The sequence below is a fragment of the Porites lutea genome, chromosome 7 (assembly GCF_958299795.1).
Source record: "Porites lutea chromosome 7, jaPorLute2.1, whole genome shotgun sequence".
Classification (NCBI taxonomy): Eukaryota; Metazoa; Cnidaria; class Anthozoa; order Scleractinia; family Poritidae; genus Porites; species Porites lutea.
The window spans coordinates 4,929,737-4,946,493 of record NC_133207.1 but is presented as its reverse complement, the minus strand read 5'-3'; the positions used below and the strand labels follow the sequence as shown (position 1 = coordinate 4,946,493).

The 16,757-nt window shown below is 40.6% G+C and overlaps 2 protein-coding genes across 2 annotated transcripts; both read right to left on the bottom strand.

The window, feature by feature from the left end:
* Window positions 1–257: 257 nt before the first annotated feature.
* LOC140943337 (uncharacterized) lies at window positions 258–16,430 on the bottom strand. Its single transcript, XM_073392418.1, has 4 exons — window positions 16,283–16,430; window positions 15,740–15,874; window positions 2,451–2,576; window positions 258–1,595 (listed from the first exon to the last, which is right to left on the bottom strand). The coding sequence occupies exons 1-4, from the start codon at window positions 16,380–16,382 to the stop codon at window positions 793–795; spliced, it is 1,164 nt and encodes a 387-aa protein (XP_073248519.1). The 5' UTR covers window positions 16,383–16,430; the 3' UTR covers window positions 258–792.
* Window positions 11,008–15,085, bottom strand: LOC140943219 (uncharacterized). Its single transcript, XM_073392289.1, has 4 exons — window positions 15,043–15,085; window positions 14,569–14,834; window positions 13,906–14,116; window positions 11,008–12,669 (listed from the first exon to the last, which is right to left on the bottom strand). The coding sequence occupies exons 1-4, from the start codon at window positions 15,083–15,085 to the stop codon at window positions 11,825–11,827; spliced, it is 1,365 nt and encodes a 454-aa protein (XP_073248390.1). The 3' UTR covers window positions 11,008–11,824.
* Window positions 16,431–16,757: the final 327 nt, after the last annotated feature.

Here is a 16,757-nt window from a genome sequence, read left to right as displayed (position 1 = left end):
GACCTCATGTGCTCAATTTGCCGCTCTGCCATTCTATTTCTTTTCCTGACCTTTTCCTGTACGGGCGGGAAGACGGGCGTCGGAAGGACGTACCCTGAGGTCATGACCAAATTTTCTCGCATCGATAGGTTAACATTCTCTATAGCAATGACTCAGGAGGCCTTGCAAGTGCTGATAAAACGTCGCATTACAGAAAAACAGTTCTTAAAACAATAAAATTACAGTAAACAAGACCCTGCACTTAATAGTGAACTCTTCCTTTGACTTCTTTATTGTTTAATATTTGACAGTTTTAAGAATGCCGCGGCGAAGAGATTTACAAATTCACCAGCTGGTATATGTAACAATGAATTACGTAAAACAAAATCTTTAGAAGCTTGTAATCGAAGTGACCATTTTCGATATGAAATCGTAAAATTTACCCAGTTCAGCAAAAAAAACAGATTTGTAAACTGAAAAAGAAAGCATTTCTCCTGTTTTACGCCACGTAATAACTTTTTGAACAGTTTAGTACTGCCCTAATTCTTACATACTTTTAAAAAAACGTTTTTCTTTTTAAAAAAGGTGTTAAATAACGTGATCAAATTAAATAGCTTTTTGCTCAATACGGCTACTACAGACTTTAACTAGAAATGTTTAGTTGAAGGTTGAAATCATTCTTACCAAGAGAAATGTGTTTTGAATTGTAAAACTGGCCTGCAATACAAAATTTTCATAACACAATACGAGTCAGGCAGTTTACAAAGTATATAACCGCATTGTCTCAGAGCAATAACGGTCTGTGTTGATGGATCAGTCGTGTTTCTTATTCTTGTGTTCTGTAGAGTGGTATTTCTTATGCTTGAAATATTTTCTGTGTTGCTTCCGTTCTCTTTCACTTTTGTCGTATGTAGGTGCAGGTGCTATCCCTCCTGGAGGTGCCGGGGCTGCTGGATATGTAGGCGGTGGAGGTACCGGGGCTGCCGGATATGTAGGTGGTGGAGGTGCCGGGGATGCCGGATATGTAGGTGGTGGAGGTGGTGGGGCTGCGGGGTAAGGAGGTGGAGGAGGTGGTGGGGCTGCGGGGTATGGAGGCGGAGAAACTGGATACGGTGGTGGTGGAGGAGGTGGTGGAGCTGGTGGAGGTGTTGGAGGAGTCGGATATGGAGCAGGTCCAGGTGCCGGGGGTGTTGGGTATGGAGCCGGTACAGGTGTGGGTGGTGTTGGATATGGAGCCGGTACAGGTGTGGGTGGTGTTGGATATGGAGCCGGTGTAGGTTCTGGTGGTGTTGGGTAGGGGCTGGGGGTAGGGTAGGGGTACTGTGAGGGGTAATGTGATGGGTAAGGGTAGGGGTAGGGGTAGGGAGCTGGATACGGGTATGGAGCGGGATAAGGGTTTGGATATGGGTTAGGAACTGGTATAGGGTATTGTCCCTGCTGGTACTGATATGGGTGAAGGGCCGTGATAGGATAGGGGTACGATTGAGGAGCTGGTTGCACGCCTTTGTACTTCTCGCAGCTGTGGGGACATGCTCGTCTTATGTCTTCGTCTGTTTGGCAGTAACCTTCCCTTCCCCAGATTGGGCACACCGTGTGCTTATCCACGTACTTTGATTCTAAAACGAGAAATAAATACAGATAGAGTAGAATTAATCTTTGCATTCAAAGTAGTTTAAATGATGGTATTAACTGCACCGCTTTCATAACAGACATCAGTGTTTCTCGAGGGCCGTCTTAATGCACTGGTCTCAGAATGGCTATTCATCTCATGTTGGCATTATAATCAGCCATTCCACCTTTAACGAAGTCAACTCTCTCTACAATGAACACCTTTGGGACCGACACTATGCATCCAACTTAACGAAATGTCCGACTTATAGAGTCAACTAAACAAAGAAAAGAAAGGCAGGGACCAACTCTTGGTGACCATTTTAGCAAGGTGTCCGTCCTAGTTGCTACAGAGGTGTTCAATAAGAGATTTGACTGTATTCAGGGTAATTCCATAGTGCCTCAAGCCTCTCAGTTAGAGTAGAACCTTTCTTTTCCCTTTAATGAAGAAAAGCGCCTGCAATATCTACATATATATAGTTGTCTCTTCTTATACCACCTAATAAGTCCTTGGTACAATCCACACTAAAACAATGAACTGTCACATAATAAATCTCCATGTGCCTAGAATATTGTCCTCTTAAACAAAAGAGAGTTGGCAACATCTGGTCAGTGAATTCTGTCAAATTTGAAATCGCTCTGTCTCTCACCAGAAATAAAGTGCTTAAAAATGACATTGTGTTTAGGTACTGCCTGTTTTCTAAGCTTTCAGCTTCGTTGGATCGTAGCACAATACCCCTTCCAACACTTTGCAAATTCAGCACATTGTCAAGTTAAAGAAAAGCATTTCCCTTTTCAGAGAGATCTATTGCAGCTCTTTCTGTTTTGCAGGATTGATTAAAGACTCAATTAAAGCCACCAACCCTTTCCACAGAACTGGCAAGACTTTTTGCAGGTTTGCATCATGTAGTCTGGAAGTCTTTGGCAGTCTCCTCTCTGTGCATAGCTTGGGCAGTGATTGTTACGGTCTTCACAGCGACTGGTAAACTCTTTAAAAACATACATACGACAAATTGAGCAATTCGTACCATTTATTTTTTATGCATCAATTCCATTGTTGTGGTTGTGGTTGTTGTTGTTGTTGTTGTTTAAGAAAGTTCATTGGAATAACCAATGTGGTTCTAGTTTCTGTCATTACTTTTTCATTCATCCAGTTCTTTAAAATAGGTTCTTCCACAGGTAGAGAAATCAGGAGCCACGAAGTTCTATTTTCATTGGCCATTTAAAACAAACTATTGCTATCAGGCGGGCTGTTCACACTTGGTGCTCCAGCTCTAGTGCCAGGGTACCAACACAAAACTGTGTTGTGATCACACCTCAGTTATCTGACTTATTTATTCAATCACTTCCACCATATAGTGCGGAACACATAACAGGGCGGGACTCCATTTTAAGTGTGTCCTTACAGATAACCCACCCAACCCAGGAAAGGTTGACTACACCACTGGGGTCTACGTCCCCTACTCTTTTCGAACAGTGGTGTAGGTTCTTTTACGTCCCACAAGAACAAATCAGTGAAAGTGCTGTGAGACGGGACCTACGGTTTTTCGTCCTTATCCGTGAAGACTAGAAAGTCTAACCATTTGCAGATCTCATTACAAAGGCAGCACTTTCTCCTCAGTTAGTTTAGGACCCTTCGTGTTGGTCCGGCCGGGATTTAAGCCCACGACCTCCCGCTCAGCAGACTGGCGCTCTCCCAACTGGGCTAACCAGGCGGGGGTAATCATTTTGATCTATTATGCCCTGCCAGACGCCATTTTGATACGTGAGCGTAGCAGGGAGTGGAAAGTAATTGATTGCCTCGGAAGTTATAGAAAACGTGTGTTAAAAAAAGAGATCTGGATTGCCACCTTAAGTGCCGGAGATCATGATCTTGAGCCAGCATCGGCCGTGCCCAAGTTTAATTATGCTGGCGTGAATATGTTTGGCGAAAGTCTGCATTCACATTATTTACCCGCGAGAGACTTATAGAGCCCTGTAGCCGGGAGCCGGTCCAATTAAGTGTGAGCGCTCTCTTATCATCAAGATTTGGAGTTCACCTACCGCCCTCCTTGGCACAAAAGTGGCATGACCATGGACAGTTTTCAACCATATCATTAAATTCTTGAAGACATTTTTCTTGTGACAGTCCTTCGCAGTCAGCTTCTGGATCATCCTCGCATTTTTTTAAGTTATACACTGAAAAAAATTAAAGCAATTTAATTAACCGAGCCTGAGCTAGGCGGTCACCCTTCTTTGAAGCGGTCTTTTGCCGTTGTCATCGTAATTGTTTGTCACGATTATACCAACTAACTCACTTTTTCAAATGCAGGCGAACTCGATCTCTTGTAATTGAATTCGTTAGAAAAATACCAAAGTTGATAGAGAGATTTTTAGAAACTCTTCGACATTTGTTTACGTTCCCAATAAAACGTAAAATTGAGCAATTTTACGCGGTCTAATAGGGGTGGCAATAAAGAAATGTACCAAAAGGTGTGTTGTACTTGTTGAAATGTATCTTTGCTAATATGTTGCTGTTGCCGTCGTGACATCGTAAATTCTCTGTATCTTAAATGGAACTACTGCACGTTCCGTTGCTATTCTTACGTTTTTTGTATGGTATCGATGTTTGAAGTTCAGATATTCTACGAATTTCCTCGTCTCTATCGCTTAAGAAATCTCCACTTCCTGATGAACCTGACTCCATGCCAGAAGCTGATACCTCTTCATCCGCTCCAATACCTGGAAAAAATCGATGAATTTACTTGAATGAAAAAGGGCCGGTAAAACTAGAGAAATAAATGTCAACACAAAGCTTTAAGCGGTCAGACTTCAAGGCGAAGTCTTTCCTTTTAAAAGTTTTTCAAAGAGCTTTTTAAGGAAACAAAGTTCCATCTTAGTGCTTCGATTCACTCGAGACACCTGTTCGGTAGCAACCACATCTTTTAGAGTGGAAATGCTCCATAAGCGTTATCCCACAGACAAATCTTAAGAAACAGAAACAGCGGGGCAAAAACTGATAACCAAAGGGAAAAAACACAAGGACTACTAAGAAAATAGAGTTATGATACTTACTTGATTCAAAACAGTAAAAAACAAGTAGAAGGAAAGTAAATCGGACAGCCTTCATTTTCATCCACTGCAATAGGAGCTAAAAAATGAATGCCAGTGTTAAGATGAGGGAAACGAATCCACCCTGGGACTCAGGGTTGACTCCTGCTACACAAAGAGAAGACAACTTATTTCTTCATCGCTTTCTTCCCTTGAAAACCTTGGTATTCTTCTAGTACAGCGCTCCCGCTAGGGTAAAATATTTGAATAATATACATAGCGTTTAAACCTTCCCAGAAAATTCCCAGTAAAGAGGAAAAAAACAGATAGGAAAAGAAACATGATTTGCTTAATAGACTGTAAAACAAAAATTATAACTTCAATTTCCTTTTGACAAAAAACAAACCAAAGTAAATAAGTGAACAGGATTTCTCTTTACCTCTTTTAACTTTCCCTGGGGACAGCAATTTTAAATTTCTATAAAAAAAATTATGACGTAAAAAGCTTACCAAAACGTCGCTCAAGACAGGATAGCACAATCGATAATTGTTTTAAGCAATCTGCTATTATTACTCCTGTTATTACCGATAAATGTTTATAAGATTACTGGTAAAAGACAAATGCATTACTCGTAATGAAGAAAAGCTTTAAAATTTTATCTCAGTGAAGCATAAAAGCATTGCGGGTGGTTACATCGTTTGTTATTATCTTTGGTTTAATCTACTTGTATCTATCATGAAAGGTGGTGCTTCGGTGGTCAGCAATAGGACCACCTCTCAAAAAGGTGAAAGCGATTCTTAAGAATTAAACGCAGTAAACGGCAAGGTTAAAATGTTAACTTACGCTTGTCAGTTTTCTTTACCATTAAGTAAGGGTGGATTTCCATGGTGGTGTAACTTTGACTTGCGTAAGCACGAATAGTAGACCCTTCCACGGTTTTTTCCAACTTTTGACATGGCCAAATTAGGAATAATCCGTCGACGACACCGGAAAGAGCGATTTAAATTATTAAAACTGCCAAGTTTTAAAGTGATTTGTTAAAAAGATATAGCTCCTCAAACTTCTCCCCCACTTCACAAACGTTTGCAAATTTCCGCAACTTTGCGTAGCCATATAATCCCTCGCTTAAGAAAGACGTATCACTTTCAAATATGTCAGTTTTACTAATTTCAAGGCGCCCTTTCCGGTGGTGTCGACAGATTTTCCCTAACTAGTTCACGTCAAAAGGTGAAGGGCACCCGACCGTCCATGTCCATTGGAAAAAAAAATTGCGTGCAGGCACACGTAAAGATAAGGTGACAGAGGATATCCACCCTGGGCCTAATCAATAATGCAACTCTTTGCGATTTTAAGAGAATAGCCTCTTGGTACTGGCTCGTACTAACGGCAATTTTGGAATAAAATTTATGAAAAAATCTTCCTTCAAAACGTGAAAGCGAAAATAATACTGGGACCTTTGATTGTTATTTCTTAGAAGCCCCAATCTAGCAAAAACTGTAAAATTAGTGGGCAAGGGTTGTTCAGAGCTGTGTTAAGATAACCCAGGGATAGGGCAAAATTCTAATTCAGATATAGAAGGTTAAAAAGCAAACCCAATCTAATTCTTTTCGTCTACAATTTGATGACTGAACGCGCTACAAAGAATATAAAAAATTATCCGAGAAAATGCTTTTGAACAAACGAAAAAGAAACCCAGATTAAAAGTTTAACCCCGGGTTAGCGTTAATCAGCCTTCCAACAACTGGGTCCTAGGCTATAAAATTCCTAAGCCATTGTTGAGGTGATTCGCTGGTTTTGCACAACACGATTCCTGGTGCGCATAACAAGGTGGCCGCTTCCATGAAAACATTATTAAAATAAAGTGTATCGAAGAGGAACGTGGATGGAATTTTCGACAGCTTTTATTTTTCTTCCTGAGATGAGTCTCAATTTGCCGGGAATGTGCATGACGCAAGCAGGATACGTGTTTCTGAGTTCGACATTTGAACCGAGGCCTTCGATAGTGGTTGTTAGATTTGTAATGGATCACTGAAAATGGTATGTAAATTCCATAAAACTCTATTTTCCAATGTCTTTTTTCCACCTCCACATGTACGTCATTTTCAAAGTCGTCCCCGTCCCCGTTCAAAATTCGGGAGGAATCCGGTTGGTGCTTACTCGCTGCAGCCCTGTCACAAAAACGAGTACGATGACCCTAATTATTTTGTTACCATTATTCCTTGATGTCTCTATTACAGACCGTTGTATTAAGGATTACAAAGCTATTTCAGTAGTAGGGCTTCAGCAAAGATAAGCCTTGCGATGGATTAGGTGGATTAGGTGCCTATGGATTAGGTGGATTAGGTGCCTAGTCAATGACGTCACCCATTGTTATAACCTACATACTAATTTGGATTAGGTTTACTAATGAGCGTCACTCTACTACAATAGGAACAATAGGCTTGCCTAGACTTGCTCGGGCTCTTTTAACCCTGTTTGGATAGTAAACAATCTATTATGTGTTCAACATAAAAGCGCGCTTTCCCTTCAGTATTTCATTCTCGCAATCGCGTTACTAAGGAAAAAGTCTTACTATCACCAATATTTTTTAAAACATTGCTCCAAACATGCAAGTCGAATCGAGCTGTAAACTTGTCTGACTATTACAGAACTGTTTTCTCCCATCTATCTCGAGGACATGAAAAACTATTGAAGTCTCAACGTTTCACGCACGGTTAATCAGTTAACTATGCGAGTTCGCAAGCCCAAAGTTGAATACAAATTAGCTCTACAGGAAAGACCCAAGGGAGAGAATCTTGACGTATTATTATAAAACAAATAACTTAACAAGGATTAATTAAAACACGCGTCTCATAATTGCTAGCAATAAAATCTGACACGAGATACCGTTTAAAACAAAAAGAGTCAAATACACAGCGATTTGAAAGAAATCTATTAAAACAGTCAAAGAAAGCAAGTCATGTTTTACTTACCCCTCTCCCTTTTCAATTTTATTTCCCTCCTTAATTTTTTCTTTTTCCCTTCTCCACAATTTTATCATTTTCCCTCCTCAATGTTTTTATTCCCTCCTCCACAATTTTTATTATTTTCCCTCCTCAATGTTTTTTATTCCCCTCCTTCACCTCCACCTCCTCATTTATTCTATATTTTTCCATCTTCAAATACATCGACCTCCTAGCGACCCTACATCGATCCCACATCGACCCTACATCGACCCCACATCGACCCCACATCGACCCTACATCGACCCCACATCGACCCCACATCGACCCTGCATCGACCCTACATCGACCCCACATCGACCCCACATCGACCCTACACTCAACTTTTTTTTAACACTGCTTCGTAAATAGTGAAGCTATATACCACCACCGCCACATTTCTTTTTTTTTCCACCACCACCACCACCGCCACCACATTTCAATTGTTTTCCCACCACCACCATCACATTTCTATTGTTTTCCCTCCACCACCACCACCACCGCCACCACATTTCTATTGTTTTTCTTTCCACCACCACCACCACCGCCACCGCCACCACATTTCTATTGTTTTCCCTCCCCCACCACCACATTTGAATTGTTTTCCCTCCACCACCACCACCACCACCACCGCCACCACATTTCTATTGTTTTCCCTCCACCGCCACCACATTATTATTGTTTTCCCTCCTCCTCCTCTTCCTCCTCCTCTAACTCCTCCACATTTCTATTGTTTTCCCTCGAAAGGCCAAAGAGGCCAAAATCAGGCCTAAAAGGCCTAAAGGCCAAACTTGGAGGGAAAACAATAGAAATGTGGAGGAGTTAGAGGAGGAGGAAGAGGAGGAGGAGGGAAAACAATAATAATGTGGTGGCCGTGGAGGGAAAAAAATAGAAATGTGGTGGCGGTGGTGGTGGTGGTGGTGGTGGAGGGAAAACAATTCAAATGTGGTGGTGGGGGAGGGAAAACAATAGAAATGTGGTGGCGGTGGCGGTGGTGGTGGTTGTGGTGGTGGAAAGAAAAACAATAGAAATGTGGTGGCGGTGGTGGTGGTGGTGGAGGGAAAACAATAGAAATGTGGTGGTGGTGGTGGGAAAACAATTGAAATGTGGTGGCGGTGGTGGTGGCGGTGGAAAAAAAAAAGAAATGTGGCGGTGGTGGTATATAGCTTCACTATTTACGAAGCAGTGTTAAAAAAAAGTTGAGTGTAGGGTCGATGTGGGGTCGATGTGGGGTCGATGTAGGGTCGATGCAGGGTCGATGTGGGGTCGATGTGGGGTCGATGTAGGGTCGATGTGGGGTCGATGTGGGGTCGATGTAGGGTCGATGTGGGATCGATGTAGGGTCGCTAGGAGGTCGATGTATTTGAAGATGGAAAAATATAGAATAAATGAGGAGGTGGAGGTGAAGGAGGGGAATAAAAAACATTGAGGAGGGAAAATAATAAAAATTGTGGAGGAGGGAATAAAAACATTGAGGAGGGAAAATGATAAAATTGTGGAGAAGGGAAAAAGAAAAAATTAAGGAGGGAAATAAAATTGAAAAGGGAGAGGGGTAAGTAAAACATGACTTGCTTTCTTTGACTGTTTTAATAGATTTCTTTCAAATCGCTGTGTATTTGACTCTTTTTGTTTTAAACGGTATCTCGTGTCAGATTTTATTGCTAGCAATTATGAGACGCGTGTTTTAATTAATCCTTGTTAAGTTATTTGTTTTATAATAATACGTCAAGATTCTCTCCCTTGGGTCTTTCCTGTAGAGCTAATTTGTATTCAACTTTGGGCTTGCGAACTCGCATAGTTAACTGATTAACCGTGCGTGAAACGTTGAGACTTCAATAGTTTTTCATGTCCTCGAGATAGATGGGAGAAAACAGTTCTGTAATAGTCAGACAAGTTTACAGCTCGATTCGACTTGCATGTTTGGAGCAATGTTTTAAAAAATATTGGTGATAGTAAGACTTTTTCCTTAGTAACGCGATTGCGAGAATGAAATACTGAAGGGAAAGCGCGCTTTTATGTTGAACACATAATAGATTGTTTACTATCCAAACAGGGTTAAAAGAGCCCGAGCAAGTCTAGGCAAGCCTATTGTTCCTATTGTAGTAGAGTGACGCTCATTAGTAAACCTAATCCAAATTAGTATGTAGGTTATAACAATGGGTGACGTCATTGACTAGGCACCTAATCCACCTAATCCATCGCAAGGCTTATCTTTGCTGAAGCCCTACTACTTATTTCTGTCTAGTTTAAGTTGTCTACCATTTTTACAAGTTTTTGTGGATTGATTGATTGATTGATTGATTGATTGATTGATTGCCTGAATTATTGGGTGGTGGAAAGATGATTTGTTCGAATGAATGACTAATTGATAGGTAGAAGGATGAATGGATTGATTGATTAATTGATTGGTTGGTTGGTTGGTGGAAGGATGGATTAATTATTATTATTATTATTGATTGGCTGATTGGTTGGTTGGTAAATGGATTGATTGATTGATCGGTTGATTGGTTGGTAGAAGGATGGATGGATCAATTGACTGATTGGTAAATTTGTTGGTGCAAGGATGAATGGATGATTGATTGATTGATTGATTGATTGATTGATTGATTTAGTGATCGATAAGTTGATTGATTGATTGATTCAGTGACTGATCGGTTGATTGGTTGGTAGAAGGATGGATTGATTGATTCATTGACTAATTGGTTGGTTGGGGGAAGGAAGGAATAAGGAAAGATTGATTGATTGATTGATTGATTGATTGATTGATTGGTGGATAAACTGATTGGTTGATGGCAGGATGGATGGATGGATTGATTGATTGATTGGCTGGTTAGTTGGTTGACCAATCGGTGGAATGGTTGGTGGAAGGATGAATGGATTGGTTGACTGATTGGTTGGTTGATAGAATTAATAGATAAATTGAGTGTTTGACTTACTCATGTGTTGATAGGCGGATGTATTATTTGTTAGGTAATATAGATGGAGGGATGGATTTACGAGTGATTGATTGACAAGAGAAGAGAGACAATGTAATTGTGAAGGGAGCAGGCCATGGCAAGGGTTTTTTTAAAAAAAGATGTATTTTTATTCAACTTGATTGTTTTAGTCAAATTAGTTAATGGTACTTTAGCTTTGGTCTGTCAACGCTGTTGTCGTAATAATAAAATTACTTATTGATAATGCTGTCGCGTTCAATCTAACAACATTCAAAATTTCTAGCAGAAACATTCTGATAATTGACGAACTACAAAAACTATGACTTAAACACCACTTATTCAAAACGCCGAATATATTTGCCTACCCTTAAACAAGAAAATCAAAATTAGATTTTTAAAATTCCTTAGGAGAAATTTAAAAAGCGGTAATGAGTTAATTGAAAAAAATAGACTCCATACAAACGATGGTTGCACGTTTATAAATGTGCTTTGCTGAGTGACCTTTCTTAGTAACTAAATGCGTTATAACAAGGAAACAGACGTGGAGAATGCGGCCCTTCAAAAATTTTGCAAGAAAAAAATGTTTGAACAAATTCTAATAACTGAATACCAGGAAAACAGTTTAGGGTTAACATTAGCAGTAGCCCCAAAAAACGATTTGGACAACATGTTGTTTTTGTCAAATCCAAGAATAGGCCATTTGCATGATAGCGTCGTCATTTTAATACTACTACCAGAATCCTTTATGTCTTTTATCGTTGCTGGGATTACCAAATTTAAATATGATAGGAAAACGAAATGAATTCTGGTCTTAGTAGATAGTAAAAGAGGTCACCGTGCAATTGGCTTATTGCACGTTACAAAGGTGATATATTGTTAGAGATATATAGAGTCAGTACTGAAATGGTAGTGTGAAACTAGCGAGACAAAGGAATGTATTTCGAGTTTTAAAGACAATAAGAATTATTTCATTACTAGTGTTCGAATTGAGTCGGTTTGTGTTACGTTTTCTTGGCTTCTTTGTTTATTGAAGCGGAGTATTTCGTAGATGATACACTTGGCGCTTCCAATAGACTCCATCAAGAAATTTCAGCATAAATATGTTGGCATCCTCACCGATCTTAAGGCAACACAAATCCTGCCTGTGTTTTGTTATCAATGATTTATTAGTGTGGCTTCTTTTGAGGAGAACAACCGATTGAAAACTCCCCCAAAACTAAATGAATAACTTTTCTGACCAACAGATCGTTCTGCTCCTAGACATGTTTATGACAATAGAATCTATTTAGTCTAAATTCCCTGAAGATGCCGAGATAGCTCGCTGTTGTCTTGCTGGCCACTTCCAGATAAACTAACACCACTATCAGCCCAGCCTTCTTGATCGTCAATTTTCCCGCTACCAGAAAAATCATTTTCAGGGAGAACAATTTTAATTTTTTCTGTAACTAGACCATTTTTTGGTCTATCTGCTACAATGACATGTTTCCTCGTCCGTTCTTCTTCTCCACTGCCAGAAAGAGTAGCGTTTTCCTCCATACTATCACCTTCTGGCACTTTTTGTTTGCTTTCCATTTTTCTAGTAATATTTTCTTCTGTAGGTGCAGCATCGGCTCGTGATGAAGAATGATACTCTGTGGATGAACTTTGCTCAAAGTTATCGTCATTGAGCATTTCTTTTTCAGCGACCATTTTGACCTCATTTCTTCCGACCTCACTTTTGTCACCGCTTCCTGAAAAAGAAAACGATGTGGATGTAGTATGCTCTCCAGTTAGGTGATGGTCTCCTTCATTTCCTTCGGAATTTTTCGCGCCATCTTTGACAATATCCCAACCACTTCCCGACGAGGAAACGTCAACTCGAAGTCCTTGCTGATCATTTGAATTCACTCTGACTGGCACCACTTCTTTTTGTTGACCGCTTTCAGTTAAGTCTTCGTCTTCCTCCTTTTCCTCCTTCCAAATTTCCGGGTTGGTTTGTGTGCTAAAATCGGGGCTCCTATGCGTGGTTTTACTGCTATTTCTAGTGGCCCAAGTAGGTCCGCCACTCAAGAAAAGTTTCGGTAGGAGAGAATCATATGCCCTAGGTGGAGGGAGGGGTGCAGGAACTGTTACCAATTCCTGTTGCTGTATCGGGCCTGTAAAGAAGATGGATACCCTTAATGCATTATGAATCAATTTTGTATTAAATTTTAGGTTAAAATAAAAAGAGGCTTTTTGCTTTCTTCCCAACGTCCCAACGTTCTCGACAAAGAGTGGGTGCTTCATACTGCAGAATCCGTTTTAATTTGAGCTGATGAGAGCTCAAGCTTTGTACTTACGTCAAGGTTCTCGTAAATTTATTCTTTCAAGAGTACGTCTGTTACCATAGATATTTAATAAAAGATGAAATGACATGACATGATATTATATGATGTACAGTCGAACCTCCACTGACGGCCGCCTCTCCACAGCGGCCACTCTTTTTTGTCCCGGCGGACAGTCCATACATTGATTGACAGTCCATACATTGACTCTTGTTTAAACCTCTCTACAAGGGCCATTTTTTCAGCGACTGACAAAAAACTTAAGAATGGCCATTAAATTTGATCCGTATGGAGATTTGATGATTAATGACGGCATCGTATTATGATTGTGTTCCATTTATACTGCTACAGTAAGCATAAACTGTCTACGATAATTTTATCAAATGTTGCGGACCTTGCTCGCTTTGTCAAATAACATTTTGATTCAGAACATTATTTAAGGTTTTGTGTATTTTATCTCTATATACTAGTATACGATGGAATTACCATTATGGGATACAGTAAGCATGAACTTGGAACTATAAACATGTAACCCCTATAAACAAAATTTGTCACATTACACCACTGCCTCCCCAAAACGGCCACCTCTCCACAAGGGCTACTTTCTTCTGTCCCCAAGGTGGCCATCGTGGAGAGGTCGACTGTAGTATCTATTGTGTATGCTTAAGTTTCTGCCAGTTCTCTTCCCGACAAAAGCCGAAAGCTAAAACAAAAGCAAAAGGAACCAATTTTCAAATAAACTTTAAGAATATAGAATCACTTTTACGGAAACTTCAAACGTCAATTTCTTCCAGTCGACAATGTTTTCCCTGAACGTTTCGCTTGGGGTTAATTATATCGGCACAAAAAAATCCTCAGTTTTCAAAAAGAAGAATTATTGAAGACAGCTCTTATTTTTCTGCTCATTCCGGCCCAAAACTGAAAAATTGTAAAATTTAATCTGACCTTATTCGTTTGCCGTAAACTCGATTCTAAATATTATCGCTGTAATGATTTCAAAGAACGCTGTAATTCGCATTAGAAAAATAAATCACAGAAAGTGAACTCTTCTGTTCAGTTTTTACCAACCTGACTCGTTTCTGTTTCTTTCCTTTTGATCAGACTGAGCCGTCGCATTAAGTGTTTGGTTACTTGCTGTTTCGTTTGATTCACGTGGTATTGTTAACGTCACCGGGCGCGGCTCAGGGTGCGTGACGTACCCATTTTGTTTTTGCGTCAGTTTTAATAACTTGGAGTCCCACCATTCCTTTGCAAGGACTTCCTTCAAGTCTGGAGGCAGCTGAATAATAAACACTCAACGTTATTGTTGCAGTACAATTTATAGCGCAATGCAATCTGCAGCTGCGCGCCGTATAACAATGTGGTCATAATTTGCGCTTTTTGACCATGTTATAGATGGCTATTAGGAACCTTAAGACGTTTTTGAGCGACCCACGACAGCCGGAAGTGAGGTACTACCTCTTGACGCTACCACATTTGTATTGGTAAGTGTCCTTACTCATCCGGGGACATATAATTATATAGACGATTTGCCCCAAAATCTGGCCAAAACTACTGCCCAACAATGCAAAAGGTCCACTTCTAGCTGACATGTGTCGCTGAAAAACGTCTTCAATTGAGCTCCCTAATTGTTCCAATAGAAACTAGAAAGATTAAAAGAAACTTCTCTAAGTTATTAGTATCCTTTTTGCTATTTTGAAAGGGGCTCACCAAAGCGGTGATCCTTCTTACCGTGTCCAAGTCTGAATGTGATCTTATTGCTGCAGAAGGAGGAGGCGGTGCCTCGAACGTAACGACTTTCGAGCTCGCTACTGAGGAACTATTTTGGAAATTGACTGTGATGTAGCGTTCATCCAGGGAGTTAGCACCTTGGACGCCATACTTTTGGCAACTGTGGGGGCATTTATCAAGCAGGTCCTCGTTTGATTGGCACCACCCGGCTTTGGCCCAGAGCGGGCAAGTGGTCTCTTTATCCGTTAAATTGTAATCGCTTTCGCCTTTTCATTCATCCAGTTCTTTAAAATAGGTTCTTCCACAGGTAGAGAAATCAGGAGCCACGAAGTTCTATTTTCATTGGCCATTTAAAACAAACTATTGCTATCAGGCGGGCTGTTCACACTTGGTGCTCCAGCTCTAGTGCCAGGGTACCAACACAAAACTGTGTTGTGATCACACCTCAGTTATCTGACTTATTTATTCAATCACTTCCACCATATAGTGCGGAACACATAACAGGGCGGGACTCCATTTTAAGTGTGTCCTTACAGATAACCCACCCAACCCAGGAAAGGTTGACTACACCACTGGGGTCTACGTCCCCTACTCTTTTCGAACAGTGGTGTAGGTTCTTTTACGTCCCACAAGAACAAATCAGTGAAAGTGCTGTGAGACGGGACCTACGGTTTTTCGTCCTTATCCGTGAAGACTAGAAAGTCTAACCATTTGCAGATCTCATTACAAAGGCAGCACTTTCTCCTCAGTTAGTTTAGGACCCTTCGTGTTGGTCCGGCCGGGATTTAAGCCCACGACCTCCCGCTCAGCAGACTGGCGCTCTCCCAACTGGGCTAACCAGGCGGGGGTAATCATTTTGATCTATTATGCCCTGCCAGACGCCATTTTGATACGTGAGCGTAGCAGGGAGTGGAAAGTAATTGATTGCCTCGGAAGTTATAGAAAACGTGTGTTAAAAAAAGAGATCTGGATTGCCACCTTAAGTGCCGGAGATCATGATCTTGAGCCAGCATCGGCCGTGCCCAAGTTTAATTATGCTGGCGTGAATATGTTTGGCGAAAGTCTGCATTCACATTATTTACCCGCGAGAGACTTATAGAGCCCTGTAGCCGGGAGCCGGTCCAATTAAGTGTGAGCGCTCTCTTATCATCAAGATTTGGAGTTCACCTACCGCCCTCCTTGGCACAAAAGTGGCATGACCATGGACAGTCTTCAACCATATCATTAAATTCTTGAAGACATTTTTCTTGTGACAGTCCTTCGCAGTCAGCTTCTGGATCATCCTCGCATTTTTTTAAGTTATACACTGAAAAAAATTAAAGCAATTTAATTAACCGAGCCTGAGCTAGGCGGTCACCCTTCTTTGAAGCGGTCTTTTGCCGTTGTCATCGTAATTGTTTGTCACGATTATACCAACTAACTCACTTTTTCAAATGCAGGCGAACTCGATCTCTTGTAATTGAATTCGTTAGAAAAATACCAAAGTTGATAGAGAGATTTTTAGAAACTCTTCGACATTTGTTTACGTTCCCAATAAAACGTAAAATTGAGCAATTTTACGCGGTCTAATAGGGGTGGCAATAAAGAAATGTACCAAAAGGTGTGTTGTACTTGTTGAAATGTATCTTTGCTAATATGTTGCTGTTGCCGTCGTGACATCGTAAATTCTCTGTATCTTAAATGGAACTACTGCACGTTCCGTTGCTATTCTTACTTTTTTTGTATGGTATCGATGTTTGAAGTTCAGATATTCTACGAATTTCCTCGTCTCTATCGCTTAAGAAATCTCCACTTCCTGATGAACCTGACTCCATGCCAGAAGCTGATACCTCTTCATCCGCTCCAATACCTGGAAAAAATCGATGAATTTACTTGAATGAAAAAGGGCCGGTAAAACTAGAGAAATAAATGTCAACACAAAGCTTTAAGCGGTCAGACTTCAAGGCGAAGTCTTTCCTTTTAAAAGTTTTTCAAAGAGCTTTTTAAGGAAACAAAGTTCCATCTTAGTGCTTCGATTCACTCGAGACACCTGTTCGGTAGCAACCACATCTTTTAGAGTGGAAATGCTCCATAAGCGTTATCCCACAGACAAATCTTAAGAAACAGAAACAGCGGGGCAAAAACTGATAACCAAAGGGAAAAAACACAAGGACTACTAAGAAAATAGAGTTATGATACTTACTTGATTC